Source organism: Myxocyprinus asiaticus, chromosome 46 (assembly GCF_019703515.2).
Source record: "Myxocyprinus asiaticus isolate MX2 ecotype Aquarium Trade chromosome 46, UBuf_Myxa_2, whole genome shotgun sequence".
Lineage (NCBI taxonomy): Eukaryota > Metazoa > Chordata > Actinopteri > Cypriniformes > Catostomidae > Myxocyprinus > Myxocyprinus asiaticus.
Window position 1 is genome coordinate 23589821 of NC_059389.1, and position 17275 is coordinate 23607095.

Consider the following 17275-nt stretch of genomic DNA (forward strand, 5'->3'; position numbering starts at 1 on the left):
TTAAGACAAAAGCTTTTGTGAAACATCTTATGTGCCTAAGACTTTTGCACAGTACTGTAGATGGGGAATTTGTTTAGAATTAATTGTATCTGCGAACTGTGTTGGGTGTTGTTTTACCAAAGCAATCACGCAAATCAGGTAATGAAAGCCTAATTTGCACAGAAAGAAGGCAGGCGTGTTTGCCCAGAACAGAATGACAATGACTTAATTTCAATATGCATGAAGTAATGCTGTTTTAGCTCATATAGCTCCTCCTTAAATTGGTCTCCAGGTGATTTGTAAACAAGATGCAGGTTTTGCACTGAAACTGTTTATTGAATTCGATCCTGGACATTTTGTTTACATTTTTGGGCCTGGCTTACCCTTGAAATGCTTCCATCTTTTTAGAATAAAATGGTATTGATTTAAGTTTTGTTGTTCGTGGTTCTTGGTCTGTCATGTTCTAAAGTGGTTCTTTTTTTGTGTTCTAGCCCTATGCAGTTCCGTAATGTTTGGTTTATCCATACAACATACAAAGGTAATTGTTAATTCTGACATGTCTTACTTGATATGGAAGTGTAGAGTGCGAAGGTCTGTAAGCTGGTCAACTCTTTTCCTCGGGTCTCCTCCACACTTGAGCAAAAGATATGCTCCCAGGCGTACAGCTTCAAGAGTTTGATACCCCGCAGCAATTCATTGGTCTTCTTCAGTCGTTCACTGGAATACTCCTGAGTACCGTCACATAAATTATACATCTGTAATGACGCTATGGGTGCTTAAAATCTCGTAGGTCTTATTTGATCATCCGTAACTCAATGTAAACACAATATTTGACAGGCATATCACTGTCTACAAGCTCTGGCTTTACTGCACAAATATCATCCGTATTTGGACAAAATCTATATTTGCACAGCCATTTGACTGCAGGCTTTTAAGAGCCAAGCTTATAGAGGATGTGAGGTAACTCACCAATGTGCTTTTCTGAGCATCTGATAGCTTGGTTGCCACAAAGTACTGCACCGGAGCCAGAAGGGTGATGACCATGGCCCCTATCAAGGCACTTATTCCCAGGAGGTAGTAAAGGAGGATGATTCCAACGATGATCTAGAACCGAGGAAAACCTTATTTCATTAGTTTTTCTCTCCATATTCAGTAGAACTTTTAAACACAGGAAGAGATAAAAAGAGCACTGAAATTTTTTTTGGTTGAAATTAATTCAGTTGTGGATATTGGTTCCACACAATGAAAATGAGTGTCTTTTATAGGAAATTAAAATGTAGGCTCTAGCCAAACACTTTGCATAGAAAAACTTGAATTGAGTTAATCTAACTTAAATTTGATCTGTTCAAATAACTAAATACTTTTTTGCATTAGGGAAGATTAAAGTACTGAAAATGAAGGAAAAGGAAAAAATATATGCAAATATTAGGTAAGTGTTACTGCAGAAATAGGGAAATCAGTTTACACTACAATAACGCAGCGATCTGAAGATCTCGTGTTAAAGTTTGCATTACATAACCAACTACATTTACAAGCTTGTTCAAACGTAATCAAATTGTGCGGTAGCTCAACTGACAGAGTGTTGTACTTGAGATGAAAAAGACCAGGGTTTGAGTCCTGAAGAGCATGCAAGTCGACAAGAGAGACGACAGTGTCATAGAAAAATCACAAAGCGATGTGGTTGCTTCGGCAATTGTGTTTCTCATGTCACATTGGCTTTTTATGACACTATTGGTTAGGTTTAAGGTTTAGGGAAGGGAGGTACAGTAGGATTTGTTGATTTAAAACTCAATAGAGCATTAACCATAAAAACATAATCTGTTTAAGGAGAGCATTTAACTCTCTTTTAGCCACGTAATGTTATTTTGCAAAAATGTCGTCTTGGAGTTGTAGCAGAAGAGGTCCACATATTACAAGATCTTTGTTTAAGAGGTATTTTCCAACAGTGAAAAACAGTTTGCTCTCACAAATACATGTGAGAAATTAGCAATTGCTCACAGCATTTTGTCAGAAAATAGGCCATGACAAGTTCAACTTTGAGTCAGATTTTTTTATTTATTTTTATTTTTATTGTCATACTTTTATGTCAAAACTTTTACAGACCTAAAAAAAATAGTCTGCAACAGCAAAATCGAGCATAATGTGTCAAGTGTGAGCTTGGTCTCTAGTTGACTAGAGTCCTGGGAGCATACTGAGTCATAGTGATCTCTAATGAAACAAGGGACACGTTCTAGCTCTGTGAATGAACAGTACTTCAATAATATAGTGGCAGATAACAAAGGGGATTCACTATTGTAGGAAATATGGAAGAAGCCTTGGGGAACTAATCAAGTTTTGCACAAAGGTAGTCACAGGTACCTCCAGGAGCACCTCAGGAAAATGTGCCTTGCTCAACGTAGTGATAGTGATTTTATCTTCCTGGTTTCCTGGAGTCTCTCTGATTGTGGCACTTCTAAGCCATCTGTGCCATTATTAGTGGTGCTTGTTTAAGACAATATGAAACCAAAATTGGAGTGTATATACTGTATATATGTAGGGAATCGTAGCTTAGTGGTTAAGAATTTGTACTGTATTTGTGAATTGTTCATCTATCAGAAAGTGTTATAGTCTATAATGTAAGGAGGCAGTCTGTTATTTACTAAAAAATAAAAGCCTGCTAGGACTCTCATTATGTCAAGGATGATTTGATGACTTAATTACTGGGCTTGTTGAGTTTTCCCCCCATACCACAAATGAGTGCATTTTTATTTAAATGAGAACACTTAAAATCTTGTCATTCAAGAGCCTCATTGACAAACCGATTTCAACAAAAGCAACTCCATTTTACACACTAAGGCTTTCGAGTACAAAAATACAGTTTTACAAAGACCAAAAATAGATCTTGCAGAGGTGTCTGACATTGTCTCGCTCTCTAGCCTCAGGAGACACATCTTCAATAGCAGGAGATGTGTGAGGAATACTGAGAGGTGTGCAATGGATTTGTACAATTTTTCTTTGTTAGGATTCAGCTCAAAGTCCATTTGGTGCAACCAACTCCTGTCATTCAAACAAAGCCATATGGCACTAAGAGTAGGCTTGCTGAAAAACAGTTCCACATATTGAAGAAAGAGAAACATATACAGTTCATTACATAAATGTTATGCTTATCCAAAGCAACTTCCAATGTATTTAAGGTTACTAATTTATCAGTTCACATATTCCCTGGGAATCAAACCTATACTCTACCAATTGAGCTAAGGAACAGCATAAGTATTTGAAAATCTAAAGCCAAAAGATCAAACTGTGCTTTCTCATTGGCTAAGAACCCTCTTAAGCAAAAATAATAGATAAAACATCTGATGGAAGAACAGCTTTGAGCAAAAAGGTTTCAAAGCCTTTTGAAAACAAAAAGGTTTCAAAGCCTGAGAGTGGTGGGGGTGTAGTGGACTAAAGCATGGAACTGGTAAGCAAAAGGTTGTTGGTTCAATCCCCACAGCCATCACCATTGTGTCCTTGAGCAAGGCACTTAACTCCAGGTTGCTCCGGGGGGATTGTCCCTGTAATAATTGCACTGTAAGTCGCTTTGGATAAAAGCGTCTGCCAAATGCATAAATGTAAAAGCATAAAAAATGTCCAGGGGGTGTGTAATAGTGTGACATATTGGTAAGGTTATAATCTCATCATGTGTACTGTTGGGATGCAATTATAAATACTGTTCCTATATACTGTATATAGTACTGGAATGGAAGACTGGCATCCCCTTAAGCAGAAGGAGCAGGTGGCCAAGAGCAGGGGCAACAAAAACAGAGCTCTGCCATTGGCACGTGATGAGGTGCACCTGGCACTCATTGTCACCGCTGCCTTATTCTAGCAATATGTTTTTCTTCAGTAAGATCAATGTCAATGGCTTTAATCACACTGCAACCAATTGCAATTTTTTTTTTAATCCAATCTTTAGGAATGACTGTCCGCACTGTCATTTTGCACGTAAAGAAATACGATGTTTTGGGTTTGTTTTCCACACAGTGTAGCATCCAGCATATATCTACATCGGCTGCTATAGTAAAGACTTAAGCATCACCAGAACACCAGGAGACTTAAGAGAGTAGCTGTTATGCCAGAGGATGGCTTCCCCCAGCTGAGTCTGGTTCCTCTCAAGGTTTTTCTTAAACATCTTATGGAGTTTATACTGCATTAAGGTTCTAAGATAATAAGTAGTGATTGTCTGTAAGGGTGTTTTGAACAAAAATATGTATTGTGAAAAATGCTAGTGTCATGATCCTGCCGTTTTAGTCTTGTTTTATTCTTGTGTTGGCAGGATTGTGACAGTTTTCTCTGTCCATCTCTCAGGCTGTCCCATGTGCTGTTGCTTTACTCTCTCCCTCGTGTTTCTCACAGGTGCTGCTCAGCAGCGCAATCAGCGTTGCCATGGCGATGATTTGCGCTGCTCGTGATTATTGGCAGCACCTGTATCCTATCTCCCTTTCCTCTATTTATTCTCTCCTGTGTCTCGTCTTTGATGCCAGATCGTTGTGTTATGTATGTGCTCCAGTTTTGTCAGTCAGTCCATGCGAGTTCCTGTTTGTTCCTGTTCTTAGTTAGTTTGTTAATTATTCTTTCTTGCCTTGTCGTTTCTGTTTTTTCTCCCCTGTGAGTTTTTGTTTGCATTTTAGCTTTGCTAGTTTTCTGTTACATTTCACATGCTTCTTGTCTTGATCTTGTTTCCCTCCACTGTGAGAGGTTTTGTTTGTATTCTGTTTTTATTTTTAATAAAGCCCAGTTCTTCGCCTTCCAGCATCTTGGGTCCTACCTCAAATTCCGTGACAGCTAGACAAATACATTAGACTTGACTTGAATAGGAACAATGCATGAGGCTTACCTGAACTGGCATTGCAAATAGATTGGGACACAGGAAGAAGAACCACATTAGCTGGTTGGTGTCTATGGCGACAAGGTTGCATATCTGGCCCACCGTCATTCCCCCCATAGACATGTTTGAGGTGCAGAGACGCATGATTTTATTGAAGATCTTTGTCTGAAAATAAAAACGAAAATTATATTATTTTGTATGGACTTAGACAATCGAAAGTTCCAATTTAGGCATTAATAAAATCATTGGCTATTGAAGTCTGTCTGTCCATCCCAAAAAATGTCTTGTTTTCCAGTAAAAATATCTAAACATTCTAAAAAGTTTAGATGGCATAATACTTATATCTTGTTTTCAGAGAAATGTAATCAAATTTAGTGAGATTCATGCTTAAAACAAGTAAAACTGTTTGCCAATGGGGTAAGAAAAATAAACTTTGCTTACCCCACTGGCTGATTTTTTTTCTTATTTTTTTTGCTTCTTGTTTTAAGTCTAAAGCTCACTAAATTTTATCAGATTTCCATCTGTCCGTTCAATTTCTACAACACTTTTTCAATCAATCAAATCAAGAGTAATAGACTGTCCTGACCTGTATGGCTCCTCTCAAGTTGATTCCGGTTTCAATAGCAACATAGTAGGACGCTTGGAGGAACGTTCTCTGAAGGAGCAAGGCGAAGAACAGGAGCACAGCTAGGACATATGCATTGGCAAGGAACTCCTGGGAGGAGATGAAATAGATTCCAAAATGCTGCATCTGTAATAAAACCAAACAATTTGCACCCTTCAATTAGCATTAGCCACAATTACCTTTAGCAGTTAGCATTTTTTTCCCAAAAGATAGAGTACATAAAATGCATTATAATTCTAAATTACATATATACCATGTAATTAATGATGACAGCTGCAACAAATGAGTACATTAAACCAAGGAAAATGGACTGTTACCCATAGAACAACAGGTCTCCCCAATGCATTTTTTAATTGACATTTTCTTAATTAAGGCAAACTCTATCACTACTATATAAATGCACAAAGTAATGTTTTAAAAACTCACTAGATCTTACCACAGGCAAGTAAATAACATTTTTGAATACATTTGAATACATATCAAATGTCATACAGAACTGTTCCCCTGAACAAAACAGTATCTTTTACTTTTATCACTATTAAAAGTCTTTTTTTAAGATAAAAAGGGCAGTGTTATAAATAAATCATTACATTAAGTAATTACTTTCAGTAGGATAAATGGGTAAATAATTAATTAAGCATGACATGACACTGCAAAGTTTTGTTCATTCATCTCATTTCAATGTCACCACAACCTCCACATGACAAAGTGGATTACAATGTCATAAAGATATTTGAACAGTGTGACATTTGAGAGCTAGACAGCACGCTGTTCAACTCTTCAATATTTGATGACAACTCCATGACGATAAAATGCTTTGTAACACAAGATGAAAATGTTACACAAGACGCAGACGCAGCTATGACCTGAAGTTTGTATACCAATGCAATGGTTTCTAATTTTACCTTCAAAATTTCCCAGAAAAGAGAATTGCTTTGTCTTAACCTGCCTAGTCAACCGCATAAACAAATATAGCACAAATATCTAAAGAATTTTCATTTACATTTCATTGCCAATGATGCTTTGTGCTTTTGCCCAATAAAAATTGGGATTTTTTAAACAAGTAAATTGGGATTTTTATTGGTCGGTTGGTCACACTTCGATCAGATGGACCCCTCCTGTATAAATGGGCAGTTCTTGGCCAAGCCAAACTACTATGTGGAACAGATTTTATGCTAATAATCAAGTCATATTAAAAAAAATATTCTTACTGGAGGCTGAATGGTGTGGTTCTCTTTACTGATATGGTGCACAATGCCTGAGATGCAAAGAGGCCCAGCAAAGCCAAGCAGATCTGCCATAAAACGGTAGGTAATGCTGAGGATGAGGGGTTTTCCGAAGGCCTGCCGGAGGGCCGTCCAGATCCACTTGGGCCCCTGGGGCTGCAAACCTTGGGGCTTCTGAATAAGTAACAAAAAAATAAAGAGAACGACATAGAAAGAAAATGTGAAATTTAGCATATTAGGAACAGTTTGCATTTTTCTAAATGGAAATGAATCCATAGTTATCAGAATCAGAATGAGCTTTATTGCCAAGTATGCTTACACATACAAGAAATTTGTCTTGGTGACAGAAGCTTCCAGTGCACAAACAATACAACGACAAGACAGTGATAATAATAATAAAAAAAATAAAAAATAAAATAAAATAGAATAAAGATATAAAGTGAATAGAAAATATAAGTATATATAGAAATACACAATAAGACAAAAAAAAAATAATATATATATATTATACACACACACACACACACACACATACGTACAAATACAAATCTGTTATATACAGAAGCAAGAGAATGTAATGGCAGAAGAGGTGTGATCTGTTGGATGAATATAAATAGACTACGCTGTGTATTACACGTTAATTATTGCTCAATGTGGCAGTTTTAACTGTTCATGAGATGGATAGCCTGAGGGAAAAAACTGTTCCTGTGTCTGATGGTTCTGGTGCTCAGAGCTCTGTAACGCCATCCAGAAGGCAACTGTTCAAAAAGGTGAGTGATCAGGCTGGGTGAGTGATTTTTCCAGCCCTTTTCGTCACTCTGGAAGTGTATAGTTCTTGAAGGGGGGCAGGGGGCAACCAACAATCCTCTCAGCAGTCCAAACTGTCCTTTATAGTCTTCTGATGTCCGATTTCATAGCTGAACCAAACCAGACAGTTATTGAAGTGCAGAGGACAGACTCAGCGACTGCTGAGTAGAATATATAATATATACTAGTTTTTATTTTTCATTTTCTTACATACAGTAATATTTGTATGATATATTAAATATATACAGTACATACAGTGTTGGTAAATTATTTCTGAAATCTAATCTGGTACTGATAACAAACTGCACAACTGAAATTGTAATAAGTATTTTCTGTTATAATTTTAGGTAATAAAATCTGATTACTTTTAGAATACGTTTCAATTAATTATAGTATGTTTTGATGAAAATCTCAATTTAAGTGTATTAAAGGAATATTCCGGGTTCAATACCCCTTAAACTCTGGTGCATTTTTGGGCTGCCACCAGCAATTTTTCACACTCAAATTTAAAAGCTCACCATTCACACATACTGTGGACTAATTGCAAAAAATAAAATAAAAATAAAAATAGTCTAATTTTTCAGAAATGTATTCAAAGAATTAATTTATTCATAAATAATATTGTATCTGTTTTTACTCATGACAAACATTTTCTTTTTTTTTTTTATCTTTTTGTCCAAACTTTGTAAAATGTAATTCTGGTTTTGTTCATTCTACCTCAAATTGAAAAGTCTTTTTTTAATTCCATTAGATGGCAGCAAATGCTAAAAAACAAACAAAAACATTTTCTCTATCACATTCCATCACAATATACCGATCTGAAATGTAGGTGGTGCTCTAACACATTTTAGTCCTCACAGATGTGCTCGTCCATAGATATTCAGTCTAATTTTCAGTTCATGCACCACCCTCATTATTTCATAGAATATCTCGGCCTCTGAGTGGACTTAATCTAAGTGTCATTAGAAAGCTGAGATTCTCCCCTTTGTAAAGGTATCTAACATTTTATCATCAATAGCCGAAAACATATTTTTCTGATAATTTGTTTAGGATGCTTTTCCTGCTGGATGGCATATTCTGTTCTGGACATCTAAGATATAACATTGGATTATTTAGCAAAGCAAGCTCACAGAAAAGTATATAATGACTCATTTTTATTTATTGTTTTTAGAAAACTGCCTAACGTAAAAGTTTTTAGCTATTTGGGGCTTACAGCAGCAGTGATCGGTGCATAAAAGAGACCTTTGTATTTTATGACTTACAGAAATCACATTTCACCTTGTGATTCTTTTGAATTTTTTTTCCGAAATGTGATATTTGGGCAACAAATATACTTTTTTGAGGCCTTATTTTGTTAATTTATGTAAATTAAATGCAGAAGCTTAAAGTTCAGATTCTAAGCTTTCAAATGATACCTCATATGCCTGACTTATGTATACGGGGACTTAATTGTTATAAGTGTAAACCTTTTTTGTGTTATAGCCCCCTTTGTACCTGCCGGCAGAAATCGGGGCCTAGGTAGCTCAGCGAGTAAAAACGCTGACTACCACACCTGGAGTCGCGAGCTCGAATCCAGGGCGTGCTGAGTGACTCCAGCCAGGTCTCCTAAGCAACTAAATTGGCCCGGTTGCTAGGGAGGGTAGAGTCACATGGGTTAACCTCCTTGTGGTCGCTATAATGTGGTTTGCTCTTGGTTGGTGGCGTGGTGAGTTGTGTGTGGATGCCGCGGAGAATAAAGTGAAGCCTCCACACGCGCTGTCTCCACGGTAACCCGCTCAACAAGCCACGTGATAAGATGCGCAGGTTGACGGTCTCAGATGCGGAGGCAACTGAGATCGTCCTCTGCCACCTGGATTGAGGCGAGTCACCACGCCACCACAAGGACTTAGAGTGCATTGGAAATTGAGCATTCCAAATTGGGGAGAAACCCCCCCCAAAAAAGCACAAATCAAGGTCACAGTGAGGCACTTACAATGGAAGGGAATGTGGCCCATTTTTGAAGGGTTTAAAAGGCAGAAATGTGAAACTTATAATTTAATAAAAGCACTTACATTCATTCTTCTGTTAAAAATAAAGTATTATTTGAGCTGTAAAGTTGTATAAATTTTAATTTTTACAGTCATTTTTTAGTCAGAGTTTGTTGACAATACAGGTGCATCTCAATAAATTAGAATGTCGTGGAAAAGTTCATTTATTTCAGTAATTCAACTCAAATTGTGAAACTTGTGTATTAAATAAATTCAATGCACACAGACTGAAGTAGTTTAAGTCTTTGGTTCTTTTAATTGTGATGATTTTGGCTCACATTTAACAAAAACCCACCAATTCACTATCTCAAAAAATTAGAATATGGTGACATGCCAATCAGCTAATCAACTCAAAACACCTGCAAAGGTTTCCTGAGCCTTCAAAATGGTCTCTCAGTTTGGTTCACTAGGCTACACAATCATGGGGAAGACTGCTGATCTGACAGTTGTCCAGAAGACAATCATTGACACCCTTCACAAGGAGGGTAAGCCACAAACATTCATTGCCAAAGAAGCTGGCTGTTCACAGAGTGCTGTATCCAAGCATGTTAACAGAAAGTTGAGTGGAAGGAAAAAGTGTGGAAGAAAAAGATGCACAACCAACCAAGAGAACCGCAGCCTTATGATTGTCAAGCAAAATCGATTCAAGAATTTGGGTGAACTTCACAAGGAATGGACTGAGGCTGGGGTCAAGGCATCAAGAGCCACCACACACAGACGTGTCAAGGAATTTGGCTACAGTTGTCGTATTCCTCTTGTTAAGCCACTCCTGAACCACAGACAATGTCAGAGGTGTCTTACCTGGGCTAAGGAGAAGAAGTACTGGACTGTTGCCCAGTGTTCCAAAGTCCTCTTTTCAGATGAGAGCAAGTTTTGTATTTCATTTGGAAACCAAGGTCCTAGAGTCTGGAGGAAGGGTGGAGAAGCTCATAGCCCAAGTTGCTTGAAGTCCAGTGTTAAGTTTCCACAGTCTGTGATGATTTGGGGTGCAATGTCATCTGCTGGTGTTGGTCCATTGTGTTTTTTGAAAACCAAAGTCACTGCACCCATTTACCGAGACATTTTGGAGCACTTCATGCTTCCTTCTGCTGACCAGCTTTTTAAAGATGCTGATTTCATTTTCCAGCAGGATTTGGCACCTGCCCACACTGCCAAAAGCACCAAAAGTTGGTTAAATGACCATGGTGTTGGTGTGCTTGACTGGCCAGCAAACTCACCAGACCTGAACCCCATAGAGAATCTATGGGGTATTGTCAAGAGGAAAATGAGAAACAAGAGACCAAAAAATGCAGATGAGCTGAAGGCCACTGTCAAAGAAACCTGGGCTTCCAAACCACCTCAGCAGTGCCACAAACTGATCACCTCCATGCCACGCCGAATTGAGGCAGTAATTAAAGCAAAAGGAGCCCCTACCAAGTATTGAGTACATATACAGTAAATGAACATACTTTCCAGAAGGCCAACAATTCACTAAAAATGTTTTTTTTATTGGTCTTATGATGTATTCTAATTTTCTGAGATAGTGAATTGGTGGGTTTTTGTTAAATGTGAGCCAAAATCATCACAATTAAAAGAACCAAAGACTTAAACTACTTCAGTCTGTGTGCATTGAATTTATTTAATACACAAGTTTCACAATTTGAGTTGAATTACTGAAATAAATGAACTTTTCCACGACATTCTAATTTATTGAGATGCACCTGTACATCGTTATGGCAACAAAATTGTAAAATTGGCTATAATTTTACACAGTATAGGTTATTAAGTGCTTTTATCACACTAAAATCATGTTTACACACATTATGTATGTCTTGTGGCTATACTTTTGAAAAAGTTAGTATTTTAACGTTCAAAATCAGCCCCCCTTTCAGTCCCATTGTAAGTGCCTCACTGTAACCCAAATTTGAGATTTTTTTAAAGAAAAGGAGGAGCAAGTCAAAATAATTTTTTGTGGTAATCAATATTAGGGGCTCTGTTTTCGTGAGTGCACAAAGCGCAGAGCAATGTGCGTTATGTTTGGAGATTCCACCAGCAGGTGGTAATAAAGTTTATGTCCAAACATCAAATTATGTCCCTTCAATTGCTGTTGAAGTTGTTTGTTGAAACAAAAAAATGATAAGATTTGTGTTAAACTTTCTAGAGGTCATGGTTTATTTTTCCAATTATTATTATATGTATTATTATTCTTGTATATTTACAATTGTATTTATGATTTCATTTTGACTAATAATTTTCCATCTGTCGTAAAGTGATTTTAAGTCACTGCGAAAGGGGCCGGTGGAAGAAGGTGGAGTAAAAATCCATACTAAAAAGGATTTAGTATGAATTTTTCACCACTTTGTTATTTTGATAATATTTTCATTTTGTTTGAAGTGTAATTTGAATTTAGAAATATTTTTGCTTTAATTGTTTTTTGTTTCAATACATTTAATTTTTTAAATCAATGACGACCGGCAGAAGTGAAGTGCGTGTCGATACAAACACTGTTAATACTAGCCAGGATTTGTGTGTCAGTAGATGAAAATTATTAATAAAACTTACATTCTCTGTAATTTAACTACATTCATATGAACCATATTTTCTGTGTGTATAAAAGGAGTGTGTCCCATTTAACAAGGACGCATTTAATGCGCAAAATAATGTAAATCAATATTTCTATTCCTCGAATTCATGTCTTTGTTTATATCGCTGGTGCTGGACAGGGAATGGACTGTATAGGACGGAGATGGGACCAGATGAGAACCTCCCGTTTAATTTCACCAAACCCACTTGCCTAGACTTAGTGATTGCTTGCACGAAAATACCAAAACTTCATGGCCATGCCCATTGACTTTGCACTTATGACTTAAAGCATTGCGCTTATCGCTTGCGCTCTTAAAATACGGCCCTTTGCCACAAATCTTGTCGACTGAGCTTAACTTGGATTGAACCCAGAATATTTCTTTAAGTACAGTTTGCACTCCTTTCATTACACATTAATAAACATGAAATCAAAGAGCAATTTGTTTTGATTTTTCCCCAAAATTAATGCACTACAAATAAAGGATGTTATTTTTGCTGCCTATTGGAGAAAGGTGCAAAAACATGGGCAGCTTTCTATTTTGACAGTGTGAAATCACTTAGCAGTCACCTAGCAATGCCCTAGCAACCATCTAGAACACCCTAGCATTGTGGCAAGCACAGTTTTGAACACGCAAGCAACACTCACATTTTCTGAAGAAATTCTAGTTGGTCTTAATGAAATGTATTCCACCTTATTTCCTGTTTTGTTTTGATAATAAGTCATTAAAGGGAGCATACATACATAACTCATTTCAGTGCAAGCACACAGAGCTCTGTGCATTGCAAACACTTCTGTATTCTGTATCAGTGGTTTTCTTTCCTAATGTACTTGCACTGCAGTTATATTCTGATAAAAGTGTTTTCCCCCATGGCTGTTTTAAATTGAATATTCAGAATCTCATTAACTCCGATCGTTTGTGCAAATCAAATGCTATGAACATCAAAATGAATCCTGAGGTTATTGTGTCCTGAAAACACCTTAGTGTGAATGAATAGCAATTAGGATCTATATTGAATTATATATTTTTATTTGCTTTCTGTGTTGATAACTTAATCTCATGTAATACTACATATGACATACAAGGTGTAATACAGTCTTAAGCCTGATCTATTACACTAGAGTATGGTATCTTTCATCAATCATTTTTACATGAATCACACCCAGTACTAGCAGAGTTCATCGCAGGAGACGTGACTAATGTCACACCATCATGTCGCATGTGAGAACTGTCACGTTACACAATCTCACACAATATCCGTTTGCCTGGAGTTAAGTGAAAAAACACTCACATGAACATAATTGCACATTCACCACACTGTAATTGCACTCACAACATGTGTGCATGCAGTTAGTAATTTGCATAAAACCAGGGTCATAACTACGGTTTGAAAATTAGTGAGGGGCGCTAAGAATTGAATACTAAAATCAATGAAATAGCATAGGTTTCATCATAGCCAGTATTAGCATATTTTACATATTTCATACTGTATTCCGTACAAAATTTGGTGTACTAGCGTAGTGTGCAACTGTTTTTGTACATTTCAATTAATGTCAATATGATCATCAGGGCCGGAATAAGACTCCTTAGCGCCCGTAGTCATGAAGATGTAGAGTTTTCTTATAGAAGATATAAGATTTTTTTTCTTCAGTGACTCTGAATTTACATGTTTTTGTAAAGTCATACAATAGGTGTGTGTGAGGAATGAACAGAAATTGCGAAACTTTCCTTTGAGACAACTTTCTTCCTCCAGGGGGCGCTTGACAGCTCAGAAAACCGAATCCTCGATTGATCTGTACTCAAATCTCAGGAGGTTTTTATATCTAATTTATTATTACATTTTTACATAGGATAGTACTTAAAAATAAACAAATAAATAAGATAATTTCAGTGATTTGTATCTGTGGATGGAAACCCCCTCACAGCCGATTAATGTTATTAAAACCTTATTGAATTATTACTGTATAAATAAATAAATAAATAAATAAATAAAATAAAAACTGACAACTGCACTGATTCATACCTTTGAATGGAAACCCATCACAGCAGTATATCTATACAACATTTCTCATCCAATGATAATAAACGACTGTGATTGGTCCATCCTGACCAGCGCTGAGTAAAGTAGCAAGTGCCACGTGACAGTGCTGTGTATGTGCTGATTATGCAGTCTTAATTAATGATGTTAAAAACTTTTGAATAAATATTAAAGATTCAATGTGCTGCACTTTATGGTGAACTTGTCAGATATGAACTGACCTAAGGCAATTAAAAAATTGCAGTCGCATGTTATTCAGTTATAGTTTCAATAGTTTATTTATGAATGTGAAAAATTTACCGAAGTCTGGTCATGTCTGTAACACTCAAATGCGTTTTTCAGGAGCCTTGATACCAAAAGTATCTGTCTTATTCATTTTCTCCATAGGCATTTTAGAAAATTCATCAGTAAAGAGCTTTAAGCCTTGAATTAAACCAACAAGCTCTGAATTTATTTGATTGAAAGCAAAAAAAAAAAGCAAAAAAAAAAAAAGAGAAAGTAAAACAAATCTGGAAATAAATTGAAAGATTATTTGTACTTATGAAGGAATGAATGAACAACTAATTAAATAAAGCATTACAAATTATACAATTTAATCAGGTTTTCGTGGGGGGGGGGGTTCTTCTTTTTTTATTTTTAAAGTATTTTCTTATCAGAAAACTCCACTATTGACTTTTATGTTCTAATGCTACAACATCCCATTTTAAATAGCGTAGTAGCTAATATTATCTAACTAGCCTTTATTAGCCTGCAAAAAGCCATTCAAGTGAAAGTTACATTACAGTGCTACATTTCCATTGCAGCAGCGACTTCTGTGATTGGCGGAGCTTGCTTCAGGATTGTGGGTAGTGTAGTTTGTTACGTTCAGAAAAAGACAAAACCAACGGTTTAGCAGAATGCTCCTTTTTACTTAGCAGAAACTTCAATAACTCACAAAATACGGTATAACTGCAGAGCATGCGCACCAACATGACTTAGTTTTCATTTATCACTTAATGTCATACAAAGTCCAGTAAACAAAAGCTAAATCAATATTCGGTGTGACCACAGAAAGCTTCTTGGAACGCTACTTGCTAAAAGGACCTTGTAAAGTGTGTGTGTGTGTGTGTGTATGCGAAGTTTTTTTTTAAACTTTATGCAAAATGTCTGGTTCATAGAGGTACCTTCTGGGATTCAAATGCCTCGCGGAGTTTCAGGTAATTTGTGAGCGCTCTCATAGCGATTGGTAGTCTGCCAATGACCTTCAGATCGATGGGACGTTTGTGTGCTGACGTTATGAAGGTGTTCATCCACCAGTATGTGCTTTTAGACAGTAGGTTCACAAACGGCTGCAGGAAACGGACCCCAAGATCCTGTAAATCCTCTGGAGGCTTCACTTCAGTGGCGTGTTCAAAACACACATATCGCTGGAGAAAAAAAGAGAAAACATTGCAAAAATGTAGAAATAGGTTGATAGGGGCCTGGGTAGCTCAGCGAGTATTGATACTGACTACCACCACTGGAGTCACGAGTTCGAATCCAGGGTGTGCTGAGTGACTCCAGCCAGGTCTCCTAAGCAACCAAATTGGCCTGGTTGCTAGGGAGGGTAGAGTCACATGGGGTAACCACCTCGTGGTCGCGATTAGTGGTTCTCGCTCTCAGTGGGGCGCGTGGAAAGTTGTGCGTGGATCACGGAGAGTAGCATGAGCCTCCACATGCTGTGAGTCTCCGCGGTGACATGCACGACGAGCCACGTGATAAGAGGGTGGATTGACTGTCTCAAAAGCAGAGGCAACTGAGACTTGTCCTCCGCCACCCGGATTGAGGTGAGTAAACACTCCACCATGGGGACCTACTAAGTAGTGGGAATTGGGCATTCCAAATTGGGAAAAAAAGGTTGATAAAGACATACAGGGCATTTATTACATACAACAGTACACATTACACACACACAAACTGTGTATACTGTTCATCTTACATCAAAGAAAGTGCAAGCATGACAGCCAATTACAACATATTTGAAGTTTAAAGGGCTAGTTCACCCCATTAGTAAACCCGTTTGAGTTTCTTCTGTGGAACACAAAAGAAAATGTTAGGTAAAATGTAAATGACTAACAGCCTAACGTTTTTATAAAAATAAAAATCAAGCAACCAATTAAATATACTGACTAGGCAAAGATTACTGTAATTAAGTTAGCATTTAATTTATGAAAAGCTACATAACACAGCAGCTTGATATTCTTTTAATGGCACCTCATAGTTTGTCTCTTATATAAACAATTAGGCTGGTAAATCATGCACTTTAAGAAATGTTCCAACAGGACACTTGAAATATTGCTTGGATGCTAATAGTCATGGAAAGTAACAAATTGTGGAGACCATGTGATCTGCGGCTGAAGAAAAACAGGTCGCTTTTTTGGCAGCACATGGCTAGATGGAGATGATGGGCTAAAGCCCTGGAAGAAAAAATCATAATTTATGAGAGCCATAAATAAAGTCTCTTATAAACAACAGCAATAATATAGAACACTGTGAGAATCACAAAATAGAATAGCCTGAATTTCATCAATAAAGAATTCCAAAACATGCATTATTTTGAGAAAGGATAAAGAGGAAGAAGTCTAAATTCTTAAAATAAAATAATTAAAAGCTTCACACAAATACTCACATGCAAGTAGTGTAATACAAACCAAGTTTAAATTCAAAATGAAATTTCTCTTTAAAGGTGCAGCCCTAATTAAATTAGTACAGAGATATTTCATAAGCTTTTATATGCTTCTCATTTAAACATCATCCAAAGGAGAAATCCAGGTATTCAGAAGTGCTATGCTAAGTGTGGGTGAGAAACAGATCAATATTTAAGTTCTTTTTTTACTATAAATCTCCACTTTCACTTTTACTTTCACATTCATCTTCATTTGTTTTGGCAATTCATATTCTTTGTGCATATCATCTCCTACTGGGCAGGGAGGAGAATTTATGGTACAAAAGGACATAAATATTTATCTGTTTCTCACCCACACTTATCATATCACTTCTGAAGACATGGATTTAACCCCTGGAGTCGTATGGATTACTTTTATGCTGTCTTTATGTGCTTTATGGAGCTTCAAAGTTTTGGCAATAATTCACTTGCATTGCATGGACCTACAGAGCTAAGTTGTTCTTCTAAAAATCTTCGTTT

General features: G+C 36.9%; 1 protein-coding gene across 2 annotated transcripts in view; it reads right to left on the reverse strand.

The window, feature by feature from the left end:
• LOC127436184 (ATP-binding cassette sub-family C member 8-like) overlaps positions 1 to 17275 on the reverse strand; it is a 98317-nt gene that overhangs the window by 69711 nt on the left and 11331 nt on the right. For both annotated transcript variants that reach the window (XM_051690186.1, XM_051690185.1), the window contains exons 5-10: positions 15276 to 15518; positions 6665 to 6853; positions 5415 to 5579; positions 4838 to 4993; positions 949 to 1083; positions 545 to 707 (exon numbers count right to left, since the gene is read on the reverse strand). In XM_051690186.1, coding sequence (XP_051546146.1) covers positions 545 to 707; positions 949 to 1083; positions 4838 to 4993; positions 5415 to 5579; positions 6665 to 6853; positions 15276 to 15518 — 1051 coding nt within the window. The remainder of the gene's footprint in view (positions 1 to 544; positions 708 to 948; positions 1084 to 4837; positions 4994 to 5414; positions 5580 to 6664; positions 6854 to 15275; positions 15519 to 17275) is intronic.